Genomic DNA, 18,473 nt, shown 5'->3' on the forward strand with positions numbered 1-18,473 from the left:
TTTTTAATATAAATTTATTCTAATTGAAGGCTAATTACTTTACAATATTGTATTGGTTTTGCCATACATCAAATCTGCCATGGGTGTACTTACTCTCTTCCTCTTCCATAGAGCTCAGCCATTGTTGGATCTAGCCTCGTTCCAGAGCATGCCTTTCATCATTGCCCAAAACATACTGCCTTTCACAATGAGTTTAGGCAGGTCAGAGATCTGTGCCAGGGTAAACAGAAGGGCAAGCTGGTGTCCACAAAGGGAAAAGGGCATAAATTTGTCCTCACACAGACTGGTGACCAGGAAGTCTGCCCAAATTTCAGCAATCTGGGTTTATAGGGAAAGAAAAGCAAGACACAGTCCTACGAGACAGGAAAAACATTTAGGGACTTCAACAGCTAATCATATCCACAAGCATTCAAGGAGGTCAACTTACTAATGAAAACATCCTATAAAATATAAGACCAAGCAAGGAAGACACAGCATTGTAAAGAAGGATACATGACAATTATTTCCAGAAATTTATACTTCCAAGTTATTATTAAATTTTTAAATATAATAATTATCAATATGTAAGTTAAATCCTTTAAAAATATATAGGACAAATGTTAAATTCACTTCATATGATTACTACATAGAAACACTTAATGTGGCCTTGGACTACTATACATTTACTTAGGGGAGTAAACATCTGGAAATGAGTTTAAATTAATGGAAAAGTGCAAAGAAACTTGTCAACATGTGCCAGTTCCATGGCCCACAGGCAATGAGCACCGCCTGCCTGTGCCAGTCAGATCACCAACCAGCATTACTGTGAAGGCCATGAAAGAAGCTGTTAATACTCTGGTTTAATCTCAGCACAGGCCAGAGCAGCAGATTAAGCAGAACTTTACATCAGTGGCAGGTCTCCCAAGTTCTCTTGATGCCACAGAATTCATAAGTGGGATCAGTATGTTCTAAAAAAACATGGAACTGCAAAGGGAAAAAAAGGTTCCACAGCATCAAGCAGTGTAATACTTGAAACCTCATCATCAAAGTGACAGTTTTCAAGTGCCATTTATGATGCCCTAGTCTGGAAACATCCCAGCTAACCCATCTGATCAACAATTTCACAGATGGAAGCACTTGATGGCTAATTGGCAAGTCTATTATTCAAATAAAGCAGCTCTCTGTACCTCTTCTTTCATTATCACAAGTCAAGGTACAACAAGATTGGTCATTCAAATTAGCTTAATAGAAACCGCTTTCCCAAAATAAAATTTTTAATGAAACCACACACTTTGACAACTAGCTTAGAGTACTAATCAGTTTCTGAACAGTAAGGAAAATGTTTTATAAACTAAAAGGAGTAAGAAACGTAAACCTTCTTTAAAAAGTTGTACTGTTTGTTTCCTCGGTCTTTTATCAGTGTCAAGATATACAGTCATAAGGATTAAAATGAATAAAATGGTTATTCATTCCTTAAATATTTTAAAAACATAGCCATTTAACAAACGTCATCATAAAGAGAAATCCTCTCAAATATTTTAGTTTTCCTAAAAAAATTGTAAAGCAGGCATCTTCTCTTCACCTACATTTTGCCCAATAAAAATTCCAGACTGCTAAGGCTTTCTAATTTATGAAGCAAGTAGCCTAATGTTATATGAAGCAAGTATCTAACATCACAGATATTATCTACCTAATGTCACGGTGTTGATGCAGAACAGGCTTTGGCCTCAGAAAGACGTGTGTTCCAACTCTAGCTCCACTTCCTGTTAGTTCCATGACTTGGCCCAATAATATGGAAATAATTATCCCTATCCATAGAGGACTGCTTTTGAGGATTAAATGAGGAGATTATACACACACAACACTCACATTAAATCATGCAAGCCCTCAGCATTCATCCATTTAGCTCTCATCCCTTTTTCCATCCTACTTCTATAAATTCCAGAGAAGAATCCTGACACAACTGTCAAAATATGTGCATTCTCTTTACAGGTCCATACATTTGCTCCAAATCCCACTGAAACGTACATTCCCTATTCACATAATCTGGCTATCTCCCTGTATTCCTACAATTTTCAGACCCCAACGAAAGCCCCAAGGAAGACTCTTGTAGAAAGACTGAGCTATAAAATATTTGAAGACCTCAGTTTCTATCTATAAAGCAGAAACTAGGAAATGCATATAGTACTCAGAACCTGCAAGGGGGAAGGCAATCGTAGCCAGAAACTCTGGAATGAGTTACAAACTGAAGTAAAATCACAATTATCTCCTTATAGAGGCAGAGCAATATAATAATAACAAAAAAGTATTTTTCTAGGTAATAAAACAATAATTTCCCATGAAGTAAAAGAACATCTTTACTATAAAACAGAAAGGGGTGTTTTTCCAAAATTATATGTTACTGTATTGTCTACTTTTGACAAGCATTTTGCTTCTAATTACTCAGGTTCTTGTGTTTAGAACACTACAAAGAACTGACAGTTAACAGAGAGATACCACAGGCAGGTAAGAATGTAATCAAGTAAAAAGAGAGGAAATGTATATATACAATGAAACAGAGAAAAGTACAATTATCCCTATCACTTAACTTTTTATTGTCCCTAAGCCTTCCCATTGTGCCCAACACAGGCATTCATTCAGTCTCCTGGGAAGGGCCTGTGAAATCACTGACAACAGTCTGAAAAGCAGCACTGGGAGGCTGCCCGGTAGAGACCATCGCCCTGCTCTTGGGGGCATACTTCCAGGATGCTCAACCCAGATAATAACTCATGAAGAACCACCTTGAACATATGTTGTGGGATAGAACACTGGCCATGACTGTCCAGATTTTAAGTTAGCATGATACCTAAAGAACTGTCCAAATGATAATATGAACTAAAAAATTAGAAATCATGTTAGGCAGGTTTAAGATTGGAAGCCCGAAGATCAGTGTACCAAATGAGCAAAGTGACCAGTAAACCAAACATGTAAAATGATGTTGAGGGTAAGGAAGGAAAAGATATAAATTGAATTTTTATAATCATAACATCCCACACATTTGGAATATTAAGATATTATTATAATATCTTAGTTTCCTATACTAGACAAAAGTATCTTATTTCTCACTCCATATACCCTTTCTACCAAAAGCAGAATCAGTTGTCATGGATCCATCATATCCTTGACTTTAAAATCTTAACATTTTGTTTTTTCCTCAGAATTTTGACTTTTTATTTCATCAGAATGTGATCAATTCTGGAAGACAATTTCACTGTAATTGAAAAACACATCACTGCTCTCCTTATGTTCTAAAGAATTCAAGCAAAGTCATTTATGGTAATTTCATGTTAAAATAGAAATTTAACATTCACAAATGTCAAAGACCTTTCCCCTTGAAAGACCAGTCACAACTAGAAAGTTCAAACAAAACAACACAGATTAACCACAGTGCCACTACCAGAAATTTGCTTCCCTTTTACTTGAGAACACCCAAGAACCGATTTGAGACTTCTCAGGAGCATCACATTTTTCATAGGGTTTAATACCTGTGCAGAAGAATTACATTACAACGACATCTAAAAAGAGTATGTTCTAATTAGCTTACTTTTGACCTGACCTCTTTCTTAATTTTCTACAGTAGAAACATCAGCTTAAGTACATGAATAAAATAATTAGGAACTATACTTTTTAAATAATAAAATTATTACATCAAGAGCAGCAAATGAAAAGAATTACATGCGTTTTGTATTTTTACTTTGTTTCTAAAGCAAAATTACTATTTATTTGTAGCTAAGCAAAGAAATAAGACAATTCAAATTTCTTGACCCTTTAGCTCAAACAGTAAAGAATCTGTCTGCAATGTGAGAGACCTAGGTTCAATCCCTGGGTCAGGAAGCTCCGCTGAAGAAGGACATGGCAACCCATTCCAGTATTCTTGCCTGGAGAATTCCATGGACGGAGGAGCCTGGTGGGCTACAGTCCATTGGGTCACAAAGAGTCAGATATGACGAGTGACTAACACTTTCACACTTTGCTGCTGCTGCTGCTGCTAAGTCGCTTCTTACCTACTTCTTAATAGGAAGAAAAATGACCAAATTAATCTATTGATGTTTAGAAAGGCTCTTTGTAAATGTTCAGAGGATCACATCAGGAAAGATACTCAAAGAATCAAATGGGGAAAAAACGTAACCAGAAACATCCATCGGTATATAAAAACTGTCAATACAGACAGGTTAAAGAGCTCAGGAACATAAAGAACTCATAAAAAGCCTTTTGTAAACACCTGCTCATTTTCAAGCTACTGCACCAGCAATAAACAAAAGTTTTGTTTCAAATGTGAAAACAGGTGTAAACATCAACTGTACACATTAATCTACGCTGGCTGAAGCCACACCAGAATCTCTCTAGTAAATACACAATAAAAATAAAACATCATAATCTGTAATTTATTTCAAAACAGTATAGTAGCTTCTTGTCTCTGCTTTCATTCCTGCCTTAAGTCTCATCTGCAAGAGTATCCCGGTTCTTTAAAAATGGAAGTATGATGAGCAAAACTCCTGTGCTTAGACACCTCTAACAACTTCCCAAGTCACTTGGAAGAGAATTTCCTACAAGGCCCTACATGATCTTGTCTCTGGCAACCTCTAAAGTGTTACCCTCTTCAACTCCAAGATTAAGAGAGAATATGGAACATCTAAGTAAGGCATGAAAATAAAATTAAAATTCTGATTTTGTTTTACTTGGCAGCTTTTAAAAGAAGTTTAACTAAAGGAAAATCTTATTTAATGTTATTCACTGAGCTGTTCTTTTTCTTTATTGTTGTTCTTATTAAAAAGAGAGAACACTATTTATGAAGTGGAAATTCCTTTTGTCTCCCTCCCTTCTCGTGAACTTGATGTGGGTTATTCAGACCTGTGGTATACAACATGGTAGCCACTAGCTATATGTGCTTACTCAAATTCAAGTAGAATTAAAAATTCAGTTCTTCAAGTCATACTGGTACATATCGTGGACTCAACATGAAGCTGTGGAATTTAAGTGAATTAAAATTCAGTAAAATTAAAAATTCAGTTGTTGCAGTCACATTTCAAAGGCTTAATAATAGCCGTGTGTGCATGCTAAGTCACTTCAGTCATGTCTGCTCTTTGCAACCCTGGGGACCACAGCCTTCCAGGCTCCTCTATCCATGGAATTCTCTAAGTAAGAATACTGGAGTGGGTTGCCGTGCCCTCCTCCAGGGGATCTTCCCAACTCAGGGATCGAACCTGCAACTCTTACATCTCCTGCATTGCCAGGTGGTTCTTTACCACTAGTGCCACCTGTGAAGTCCTTAATAATAGCCACATATGGCTAATAGCTATTGTATTAGCACATACAGAACACTTCCTTCACAGCATCAAGTTCTATTGAACAGAGATGCTTTAGAACTTGTATTACTTTTACCTTTAAAAAAAGTTATTCTGTTTTAAGAATTAGCATTAATGCTTTCATAGTATATATATACACCTACAACCTGAAATTTTCTCTTAATATGTTTGTATTATGCATACTGAGATATAGAACCTAGTTCACTTTAACTGCTATATAATATTCCATCATAATGCATTTTGACACTTAAATACTTTGCAATTTTTCGATAATCCAAACTGTCACACCCAGACCAACCCTAAGGAAAAAGGCTTCCATAAGAATTGTTGCTTCCTAAGTCTTCATTAACACTTCACAACAACTGTTTGTTTTAAAAAAATTAATCCAACACTTTTTTATTTTCATAACATAAAATTTACCATTTTAACCATTGTTAAGTGAACAATTTCATGGCATTAAGTACATTCACACTGTTGTACAATCATTGGAGAAAGCAATGGCAACCTACTCTAGTACTCTTGCCTGGAAAATCCCATGGACGGAGGAGCCTGGTAGGCTGCAGTCCATGGGGTCACTAAGAGTCAGACATGACTGAGCGTCTTCACTTTCACTTTTCACTTTCATGCATTGGAGAAGGAAGTAGCACCCCACTCCAGTATTCTTGCCTGGAGAATCCCAGGGATGGGGGAGTCTTGTGGGCTGCCGTCTATGGGGTCGCACAGAGTCGGACACGACTGAAGTGACTCAGCAGCAGCAGCAGCAGTACAATCACCACCACGGTCTACAGAACTTTAGTCTTCCCAACCTGAAACTCTGTACCACTAAACACCAACTCTTCATTCCACTACAACCCCCAACTCCTGGCAACCACCATCCTACTTTTTGTCTCTATGAATCAGACTAGTAACTCATTTAAGCAAAATCATAAAATATTTGTCCTTTTGTGACTGGTTAATTTCATTCAGAATAATATCTTCAAGGTTCACCCATGTTGAGGCATGTGTCAGCACTTTTTAGGTTGAATAATAATCCACAGTATTAATATACCACATTTTGTTTATCCACTAAGCCATCAATAAATACAAGCTGCTTCTACCTTTTGGCTATTACAAATGCTGCTGCTATAAAGTGGCTGTACAAATATCTATTTGAGCCCCTAATTTCAATTATTTGGGTTATATACCCAGATATGGAATTGCTGGATCATATAATTCTATTTAATTTTTTGAGGAACCACCATATCATTTTCCACAGAGGTCACACAATTTTACATTCCTACCAGCAATGCACAAGGGTTTCTCTATACTCTAACAGTTGCTTATTTGCTACATTTTCTGGATAACTATCTTAATAGGTATGTCTTCCAAAATTATACACTTTAATTTTCATAGGCAGATCTTTAATCCATTTGCTATAGATTTTTGTGTACAGAATTAGGTAGGTATTTAGTATTAGTTCTCCTTCCCATAAAGAAAGCCACCTGCTTCAGCATCATTTAATGATTAGGCCTCTCTTTCCCCACTAATTTTTAATACCATCTCTACTATAAATCAAGTTTCCATATATACATGAGTCTATCTCTGAACTTTCTATTTGATTATACCAATCCACCTATCTCTATCTTGGGCAAACTCCAGGAGATGGTGAAGGAGAGGGAAGACCGGCGTGCTACAGTCCATGGAGTTGCAAAGAATCGGACATAACTTGGTGATTGAACAACCACCACCACCTATCTCTATTCCAATAAAACACTACTTGGGTCACACAGTATTAAAATATATTTTGATATTTGGTGAAACAAAATTTCTTTTTCCTTTCTAAGAATCTCTTTGCTATTCTTGGGGTTTTTTTTTTTCCTCCTATATAAATTTTATAATCAGTTTTCTAATTCCATGAAAATTCTGGTTGGTATTTTTATTGGAACTGCACTGAATTTATGATTAACTGGAGAGAACTGGCATGTGATACTGAAACTCATCATTCATGAAAATGGTGTTACTTCTGCATTTATTCCAGTCATTTCCCCCATTACTATATTAAATTAATACCTTCTATAAAATGTTACATTAAAACCTGTAAGATAAATAATTGAAAAAACATTTCTACTCCAAGACTCATAACAGAAACCAAAAAATAGTTATTGGTTTTAAATACAAAATCCATACACTGTGGATTTGGGAGTTATAACAAATAAAACAGATCATATTTTTTTTTAAGTCTAGTCACCTGGAATAATCCTTCAAAATGTACCTTACATCTCACCACTATCAGAAAGCTTTTTCTGACCACCCCCCTATAGTATTTTCCCTTATTTTTGCATCAGAAGTTACTGAAGTCAGTGTTAGATACAATCTGGTAACTTACAGGTAAAACATATGTTTTTAGTTTGGCCTATATCATGTTTCTTAAAAACTAGAGACTAAAAAAAATTCAGGAATATCACACAAAAATCATAGGATTTCTGACTTATAGATTGTTATGTCTCTCTCTCTCTCTCTCTCAGAGAGATTCCATTCAGAGAGCTTCCATTTCCATACTTCCTGGGTTACCAGGGCAGGCAAATCACACACTGATTCTTAAAGTTTCTGTCTAAACGTGACCTGTCAATTTCCAAGTCAAACTCCACCAGCCGAAGCAAAATCACAAGCAGGCTAAGTTCAAAAATGATGGAAAGGCATAAACCTACTATGTTCCTAGAAGGTTAAAAGTCAAAAATATTTCATATAATTGATGACTTTACCTTTAAACTCTTTCCTCCAAACTACCACTAGAATTACTTTTCAAAAACACCGGTGTAATTATCTCACAACTCTGATAAAAAAATAAAAAGTCTTCATCAAAGTACAACAATTGGAGAAAAAGTAAAAATCACTAAGAATGGCATTCAATACCTGTTAGAATGCCTATATCTAATCTACTCCAAACTCCCTTACCAGCTTCCTTTTCCATTATTTCCCCTCATATCACCTATTCTCCTGGCTTTTCTCATTATGTCTTGGATATAATCCAAAATTTAGTCCAAGCATCATTTCCTCAATTCAGTCTCACTTTCCCTTTTTGTGTAAAAAATTAAATACCATATCCTATAAAAATCACATTATTTATAAAAAGCACTAACATTTGCTAATTAGAAGTAGTTAATATGTGCCAGGCCCTTAAAACATAACTGCTGTATGTCTACCAGATTGTTAGGTCCCTAGACTAAATAATGATATTCTTGTTTACCTTGGTATTCCCTATAGCATAACAACCAACAATATTAAAAAATTCAGAACACTGGTCTAAAGAATTCAAATACAAGATAATGCCACTGACATTTTACTCCAGTTTCATTCACTTTTAAGCTTATCTCAACTATTTCTAAAGTTAAAATTGACCACGAGACTTAAACTAAAACTTCTATTTAAATTTGTTTTAATATGTATTTATTGGGCTGTACCAGGTCTCAGCTGTGGCATGTAGAATCTTTCAGTTGTGAGATGAACACTTAGCTGAGGCATGTGGGATCTAGTTTCCTGAACAGGGATTGAACCCAGGCCCCCTTGCATTGGGAGTGCAGTCTTAACCACTAGATCAGAAGGGAAGTCCCTAAACTTGTGGATGGAATTCCCTGGTGGTCCAGCGGTTAGGACTCAGCTTCCACTTCAGGAAACACGAGTTCGATTCCCCATCAGAGATCTAAGATCTGTAAGCCACGTGGCAAGGCCAAAATATAAATAAATAAAATAAAGTAACTATTATTAAATTATTTTAAAAGAAACTTTTAGAGACTGCAACTATGCTTTGGCTATGCCCATCTCTTGGGTTTAGTCTTGACTGCTATTGGAAATAGCTTAGTTGCCAAGACCTAGGTTGGGATAGTTATAAAGACAATCAAGCCATCTAATGAGAGCAATAAATGCTTTTAATACAATCATCTCACATCTTTCAGTAATTTCAAGTTCATAAGCACTGTAGCAAAGTAAATAAAAACATATTTGAAACAAAAAGCTATTCATTTACAAATTGTAATAGTTCTAATAAAACATCTGTTTTTGCTTCACTACTGATAAGTTATACTGAAGTAGGGTATTATGGACAGATTTAATGATTTTAGGCTGCTACTATTCAAATAATTTCCACAGTTTATTGTGATCCACACAGCCAAAGGCTTTGGCATAGTCAATAAAGCAGAAATAGATGTTTTTCTGGAACTCTCTTGCTTTTTCCATGATCCAGCAGATGTTGGCAATTTGATCTCTGGTTCCTCTGCTTTTCTAAAACCAGCTTGAACATCAGGAAGTTCACGGTTCACATATTGCTGAAGCCTGGCTTGGAGAATTTTAAGCATTATCTTACTAGCATGTGAGATGAGTGCAATTGTGCGGTAGTTTGAGCATTCTTTGGCATTGCCTTTCTTTGGGATTGGAATGAAAACTGACCTTTTCCAGTCCTGTGGCCAGTGCTGAGTTTTCCAAATTTGCTGGCATATTGAGTGCAGCACTTTCACAGCATCATCTTTCAGGACCTGGAACAGCTCAACTGGAATTCCATCACCTCCACTAGCTTTGTGCGTAGTGATGCTTTCTAAGGCCCACTTGACTTCACATTCCAGGATGTCTGGCTCTAAGTCAGTGATCACACCACTGTGATTATCTGGGTCATAAAGATCTTTTTTGTACAGTTCTTCTGTGTATTCTTGCCATCTCTTCTTAATATCTTCTGCTTCTATGAGGTCCATACCATTTCTGTCCTTTATTGAGCCCATCTTTGCATGAAATGTTCCCTTGGTATCTCTAATTTTCTTGAAGAGATCTCTAGTCTTTCCCATTCTCTTGTTTTCCTCTATTTCTTTGTATTGATCGCTGAAGAAGGCTTTCTTATCTCTTCTTGCTATTCTTTGGAACTCTGCATTCAGATGTTTATATCTTTCCTTTTCTCCTTTGCTTTTTGGTTCTCTTCTTTTCACAGCTATTTGTAAGGCCTCCCCAGACAGCCATTTTGCTTTTTTGCATTTCTTTTCCATGGGAATGGTCTTGATCCCTGTCTCCTGTACAATGTCACGAACCTCATTCCATAGCTCATCAGGCACTCTATCTATCAGATCTAGGCCCTTAAATCTATTTCTCACTTCCACTGTATAATCATAAGGGATTTGATTTAGGTCATACCTTAATGGTCTAGTGGTTTTCCCTACTTTCTTCAATTTCAGTCTGAATTTGGCAGGTCAGGAAGCAGGTCAGGAAGTTAGAACTGGACATGGAACAACCGACTGCTTCCAAATAGGAAAGGGAGTACGTCAAGGCTGTATATTGTCACCCTGTTTATTTAACTTCTATGCAGAGTACATCATGAGAAACGCTGGACTGGAAGAAACACAAGCTGGAATCAAGATTGCCAGGAGAACTATCAATAACCTCAGATGACACCACCCTTATGGCAGAAAGTGAAGAGGAACTCAAAAGCCTCTTGATGAAGGTGAAAGTGGAGAGTGAAAAAGTTGACTTAAAGCTCAACATTCAGAAAACGAAGATCATGGCATCCGGTCCCATCACTTCATGGGAAATAGATGGGGAAACAGTGGAAACAGAGTCAGACTTTATTTTTCTGGGATCCAAAATCACTACAGATGGTGACTGCAGCCATGAAATTAAAAGACGCTTACTCCTTGGAAGGAAAGTTATGACCAACCTAGATAGCATATTCAAAAGCAGAGACATTACTTTGCCAACAAAGGTTCGTCTAGTCAAGGCTATGGTTTTTCCTGTGGTCATGTATGGATGTGAGAGTTGGACTGTGAAGAAGGCTGAGGCCGAAGAATCGATGCTTTTGAACTGAGGTGTTGGAGACTCTTGAGAGTCCCTTGGACTGCAAGGAGATCCAACCAGTCCATTCTGAAGGAGATCAGCCCTGGGATTTCTTTGGAAGGAATGATGCTAAAGCTGAAACTCCAGAACTCCAGAACTTTGGCCACCTCATGCAAAGAGTTGACTCATTGGAAAAGATTCTGATGCTGGGAGGGATTGGGGGCAGGAGGAGAAGGGGACGACAGAGGATGAGATGGCTGGATGGCATCACTGACTCGATGGACGTGAGTCTGAGTGAACTCCGGGAGTTGGTGATGGACAGGGAGGCCTGGAGTGCTGCGATTCATGGGGTTGCAAAAAGAGTCGGACACAATTGAGCGACTGATCTGATCTGATCTGATTCAAATAATAACATTTAAAAATGTAATATTAAAAAAAAACTTTTAAGTTGTCTTATAGGGTACACATACCATAATAAAGAACTAGGAAAAAGTAACAGGATAAAGCTAATGGAAGAAAGATTCAAGAAAGACAATGTGAACAATGTGATATATTAAAACAGTGAAAAGAGAACTAAAAGTGAGCCAATAGACTTGACAATTTGAACAATTCTAGTACAGTAATGGAGGAGGCCAGAATATAATCTCATCAGTCAATGGAAGTAAGGAGGTAGAATATGTGAGTCTCAGCTATTATTACAGAATTCTGGAAATGAAATGTTAAATGGCAGGATGCAATGAAGTTTTGGGGGGATATAGGACATTTAAATATCCGTAACAGAGAAAAAGGTCAGTGGAGATGAGTAAGGTTTCAAGACAGGATGGGATCAGAGAATAAGTGAAAGGATTAGCCATGGAAAAGAGAAAAGTCATTTCTAGTCAAAGAAAGCTGAGTCAGTAGGATGGATAGAAAACTTTATTCTGCTACAATTTCAACGTTTTAAAAGGGCCACTGAAAAGTTAACAGCAAGTAATCTGCCCCTATTTATGAAGAAATTCTGACTTTTCCACTATATGGTAAGATAGTAACATTTCCCACTATTTTTGGAGGGATAAAACAAATTATATCTCCTTTTCTACTTTTATTGGCTGCTACGCGTTATCAAATGGAAATAGCTATTATCAATCCAAAGATCTTTGACTTTTAATTAAAACTAAATAATACACTTGGGACTTCCATGGCACTCCAGTGGTTAAGACTCCCTGCTTCCACTGCAGAGGCATGGGCTTGATCCCTGGTCAAAGAACTAAGATCCTGTATGCCATGGATGCACAGCCAAAAAAAATTTTTTTAATAAACAATACACTTAACTTTTTTACTCCTTATTACAAAATAATACACATTTCATTGTATAGAAGTAACATCATATCTGTTTGTCAATTTAGTCTAGAACAAGAGCATAATAAAATTTTAAGAAAAAATATAATTATTGAACACCTAGTATTTGGTAAACAAGGTTATCACAGAAATAAGAACCCCATATATCATTCTTTTGAAAGTCTGTCATCTAATCAGAAAAATGAAACACATTAAGTAACAGATTCTCAGACAACATATTTTTAAGTTCAAATAAGAATACAAATTGAGGAGGAACACGTGCCGATGAAATTATCCAAAACCAAGGCCAGGTTACTGAACCAACACTTAGTTTTCCACTCAATGCAAAGGTTTGCAGTGGTCACTGAGGTATGATGTAAATCAATTTGTGGTCAGTCAAACCATCATTTCATGTCCAGTAATTCCCAGGCATGGATTTCTGGCATGGATATATAATTTACTGTATCTACTACTTAAGGGAAAAGTTATTTTGGTATTTAAATTTGAAGCAACTTCTCTTAAGAATTCCAGTAAAGTAATATCTTTACCTGTAATTTGCAGGTAAATGTGAAGTATCTATGCACCACCTCAGTTCACTTTTGACACTTTTATATACCTAAACAATATTATTGCTGATTTTAGAATGAAGCAGAAAATTCTAGAAGCTATCTATAATGTTTGCAAAAGTATGAAAGCAGCTTTAGGGGCCAAGTTCAGAGAAACTTAGACCTCTTAAGCAAACGTATTACAAAGATTTTAGAAAAATGAAGAATCATAAAGAAACATGCTTATAGAAAAGGAACATGAGAAATAGTCAAAACTAACAAATGGTCTATGCAAGGATGTGATACAGAATCATAAAATGATTTCAACATCCTAAAAGGAAAAAGTTTATTAGTCATCAAGCACAACGGGCCTAACACAGAATTCTTGTACAAGTGCCTAAGAAACATTGAAAATTTCATGAAATCTCAAACACAACTATTTCCCACACAAAATATTAGACTACTATGAATCAAGGAAGACAAAGTCACTGATAGTGATATGGAAATATGGGAAAGCTGATCACTAAAAGGGTTCTAAAGGTGGGTTAGAAAAATACTCCCAAAATGTTGACATAAAATAATATATTACATAAAAGTCTCACATAGTCATCTTTTTTGTGACTGGAAGATTGGGAAGACAATCACTGTAGAATTCAAAAAAGGCAGAAATTTCTTCTTCAGCTGAAAGCAGACAGAATATCCTAAGATAGAAATCTATCTGGAGGCCATTTGCCTCAACTATACAGAACAAAATAAATGATAATATTAAAAATAACTGAAAATTAATGTAATTTTAATAAGCATGTGAAAGAAATTATATATATCAAATTTAAAGGAAAAAGAGGTATTACTTATTCATCCATATAATATAATTACTAGAAGGAATTTATCAATGTTAAGATTGTCCATACAGACATTCTATGGGTTTTCTGGATCTTGCGAATAGTATGCAATGTTTACTTTTTCATGTGTTACTTTTAAAGTCTACACTGTAAACCCAGAAATACCATATTATGAGTCTCTCTTTTTTTAACCAAAAGGCAACTTTGATTATCTTGCATATCTCAAAAGTTTAAATCAAAGCAGAGAAAATTCTTATTCCTAGGAGAAAATTAAATTAAGATAATAGAACATACTCTCACAAGTTATTTAGTGTTGGTATACAACAACAAGCAGTAAGGGAAGCTTCTTACCATAAGGTTATCTATGAGGAGAATTTCTTGGGAGTGATTTCTTTCTGTTTGGATAACTAGTCAAAGGCTTGTAATTAACACACAAAGAAATACTTAGTCCATATACTAACCTGGCCCAGTCCAGGCATACCTCCTCCAAGTCTAAGAAGTCTGTCCATATTTCTAGAAAACAGAAACAAAGAAAAATGATCCTAAGCACAAAAGTGTTTACTCAATTGCTATCTATGTAATTCACCTTCAGTCACTCAGTATGTCAAAAATATTGGTGGTAATTACAACACAACATCAGACTTCCTGTTAATTAACACCACATATTAATTCAAGAAGCTGTCTTCCATGCTAATTAACAGACCTTATTTTACTGCTTTGGTTTTGGGTTATCCCCAGTTTTAAAGACAAGCAATCTTAGCATACTTTCAAAACTTTGCTATCATTAAGTTAATTATATTTTCTTATTGTTATCTAATAAAGTACCTGAATGAGGAAAAAGTGCCTGAAATGCTTATCATATGTATGATTGAATTTCCTTCAATTTGTCCAGAGTGTACAAATAAAAATCCTCACTTTTAAATTAAATTTTAACATCCTCATTAGTAAGTTCTGTGCTAATTAACTTACAGCTTGTCAGTTATCATCAAAACTACATGTGAAAGACATTGTGAGCAGATTATGGATCTCTGAATTAGCATCAAAGGCTTTAAAACGCACTCATTATACTAAACAAAATATTATAAAGTAAACATTAAGTGCATTAGGATAGTGTTCTAGAATCCACACAGATAGTTTGCATTATTTCAGATACTGTGAATATATACACCATTTTCACTAAAGAAATTCGGCTGCTGGTCTCAATTTTAGAGTAAATCAATACAAAGAAGATTAACTTTGAAGTTTCGATCTGATTTTTTTTAATCTCTGGAGTAACTACAGAAGATACTCTTATAAGCTCAAAAATTTCACAGAAGAAATCAAAGGAAAAAATAGCAAGGGTACTAATATGGCCACAAATACACAAAAAGGAGTAATCAATTATAAAAATTAATATTAGTACAACTAAATAAACCTAATAATGAAGCAATGCTTTCTACTTGAAAACTGCTACTATGCCTTAAAATTCCTCTTCTTCCTACATGTGTGCTCTAGAAAATGGCATTACTACAAATTATATTTGAAACTAAATAAACACTAACAGATTAATTTTGTCACTTGTCCAAGTTGTTTTACTAGTTAGAACAGCTTTACTGACTCTACTAACTTATAATCATTACACTGTTGCCTAATTATGTTTGTTGAATACTGCTAACAATTTAATCCTGTGAATATTTAACATTGTTAATACTGCAAACTTCATTCAAATCCTAATTTAGAAAACTGCCCAAATGATACAACCATGGAATCTGTACAAAGTGAACATAGCACCATAATCACCACCTAGATGAAGAAAGAGAACCTTACCAGCACTTAAGAATCTTTTATGCTCCCTTCCTAGTCTCCAACACCCTACAAAGGTAGAATTCCAAGGTCTAACAGCATAGCTTCTCAGGGTTTTTGAATTTTATATAAACAAAATAATATGTTTTGGGTCTGGCATCCTTCACGCCACAAGTTTATGAGACCGATAATAGATAAACTCTCTTTAAAAAACGAAAAGGGACATAAGAAAACTTGATAGTCTAAACAAAATTTCCACTTCACAATATTAACTAACCCTCCTAACAGCAACATTTACAAATAATTCTCCATTAAATTCTCATTAAAATTCCATAACTCAAACATGGCATTCAATACACAGTACTTTTTAAAGGCTGTTGACTGAAAACAAAACAAAATAAAGTCCTGTGTATTTAAAATATAAAAGACATTTATTCCTCTACAAGATATTATTCCAAGAAAAAAAAATTCTTTTGGATCAGTGCAAGCTTACTAACATAAAGAACAAACGGGGGAAAAAAATTTTAGACATTTTATATATTCCAAGCCAAAGTAAATTCCCAGCTGTGTTCAGTTTATCTATTCCCCCTGTGTTGTTTCTGATGACTTTACACAGACTCCAGATGCTGTGAATATACATGAACTATGTGGGGAGCAGAGGGAAAGAAAATCTGGCAGGTCAAACTTGTGTTTTTAGCAAAATGAGATGTCTCAGCAAACAGAAAAAAATATTTAGCAAAGTAAAACATTTAAGATAAGATAATAAGGTTTAATAAAAAACCAACATTTGGAAATGAAATATACTGATAAGTATTCTAAATTACACTACTTTTAAGAAGTTTATAGAAAGCAGACAAGAACAAAAATGCTACTTGTGACTTTCAGGAGCTCTTAAATCTGGGCTTTTGATCTGTGTTTAAAGTAACACATTTTCACAATATTGTTATAAGAATATCCTGAAAGAATAAATAAAAGTAAAATACATTCTTAATTCTTACCTGGTCAGTAGCTACAGCTCTTGTGGTGTTAAGCTTCAATTTGCTGAGTTTGAAAAATTTCTTAATTCAAGAATTCTCTTGTTAATACTGGCAGGTATAATTTTTCCCAAGGCTTTTTTTTTCCCCCCTCTCTCTCTCCTACAAAAAAAAAAATTAATTAAATAAGATATAATTATTTTGAGAACTAAGGAGGGAAATATATCAAGCAAAATTTCTAAAAACAAAATAGAAATCAAAATTGATTTCTTTAATTATCATTTCCTAAGAGTACAGAATGAAATACCACCCAAGGGAGTTACAGAGCATAGTGATTACCCCTGTATCCAAATTTTGTTCCTAAAGTTTTTTTTGAGCTGTTCTAATTATACATAAAGATTGCTATCTCATGACTTTCAGTCTTTCTAGAGGAGTTTTAAAGAACAAAGAAGATTTATTCATTTTTAAATAGAACTAAATTACCATATAGGTTCATTGCACATTATTAGAAATCTGTAATATATTATGGAATCTTAGTGGTTAATTTCCCTGTATCTTTAAAGTTTGTTATTTCATTATCCTAGGAATTACTCTGACATGTCCTAATCAATTATTCTCAACTATGCCAAAGAAGACTAAACTAAAAAGAAAATGCAAGATTACCCCAAATAATGCAATAGTGAAGTAATCACCCTAAATAATGCAACAGGGAAATACATTATAGCCACTGCATCATCTTTCGGTTTTTATGGTGCTGCCCAAAGCCCTGCTTCATCTTTCAAAAAGATACAAAACACTTGAGATACCATCTTTGTAGTCTTTTTTGTTAGCTTTCATTGAACAAGTACTTCAGAATCCCACATACTCCTCCCCTAACAGCAAAGAGAGAACTGACAGAGAAAAAGTTGCACAATTATTAGAGAATCACCAGGTGAACGTTAAAAACAAGAAAAAGTAACAGCACTCTAATGATGACAATACAGTTGACATAAGCCAAGGTTTCTCTGGCACTACTGACACTCAGAACCAAGTAATTTTTCTGTTGGAGAGGGCTGTCGTGTGCATTACAGGATGTTTAGCAGCATCCCTGGCCTCTACCCACTAGATCCTATAGCAAGTACAGCTGTGATCATCACAACTGTCTCCAAAAAAGGGAACCTTCCTGCCCGGTTGGTGGGGATGTAAACCGGTGCAGCTATAACGAAAAACAATATGGAGGTTTCTTTAAAAACTAAAAATAGAACTACCATATGATCCAGCAATCCCACTCCTGGGCATATATCTGGAAAAGATGACAATTAGAAAAGATACATGTATCCCAATGTTTGCTAAGTCCCTTCAGTCGTGTCCAACTCTGTGTGACCCGAGACGGCAGCCCACCAGGCTCCCCCGTCCCTGGGATTCTCCAGGCAAGAACACTGGAGTGGCTTGCCATTTCCTTCTCCAATGCATGAAAGTGAAAAGTGAAAGGGAAGTCGCTCAGGTTGTCTACTTGAAAGTTATACAGTCATGTCCGACTCCTAGCGACCCCATGGACTGCAGTCTACCAGGCTCCTCCGTCCATGGGATTTTCCAGGCAAGAGTACTGGAGTGGGGTGCCATTGCCTTCTCCGATCCCAATGTTTATAGCTGCACTATTTACAAAAGTCAAGACATGGCGGCAACCCAAGTGCCCATCAACAGATGACTAGTTCAAGAATATTTCACACACACACACAGGAATATTACTCAGCCATAAAAAATAGAATGAACCATTGCCATTTGCAGCAACATAAATGGACCTAGAGATTTTCATACTAAGCAAAGTCAGACAGAGAGGATAAAAATTATATCACTTTTATGTGGAATCTAAAAAAAATAATACAAATAACTCTATATGCAAAACAAAAACAAACTCACAGA

General features: G+C 35.5%; 1 protein-coding gene across 5 annotated transcripts in view; it reads right to left on the reverse strand.

Moving 5' to 3' along the window:
- The window catches only part of PSMD14 (proteasome 26S subunit, non-ATPase 14), a 110,358-nt gene that overhangs the window by 84,883 nt on the left and 7,002 nt on the right, over positions 1–18,473 (reverse strand). For 3 of the 5 annotated variants that reach the window (XM_055572422.1, XM_055572424.1, XM_055572423.1), the window contains 3 exons: positions 16,596–16,733; positions 14,277–14,328; positions 1,896–13,654 (listed from right to left, as the gene is read on the reverse strand). In XM_055572422.1, the coding sequence (XP_055428397.1) occupies positions 9,368–10,330 (963 nt within the window). In that variant the 5' untranslated portion in view covers positions 10,331–13,654; positions 14,277–14,328; positions 16,596–16,733 and the 3' untranslated portion in view covers positions 1,896–9,367. Of the gene's footprint in view, positions 1–1,895; positions 13,655–14,276; positions 14,329–16,595; positions 16,734–18,473 lie in introns of those variants that run through there. The other 2 variants (XR_008711896.1, XM_055572425.1) reach the window with 2 other exon arrangements.

The sequence above is a fragment of the Bubalus kerabau genome, chromosome 3 (genome assembly GCF_029407905.1).
Source record: "Bubalus kerabau isolate K-KA32 ecotype Philippines breed swamp buffalo chromosome 3, PCC_UOA_SB_1v2, whole genome shotgun sequence".
Lineage (NCBI taxonomy): Eukaryota > Metazoa > Chordata > Mammalia > Artiodactyla > Bovidae > Bubalus > Bubalus kerabau.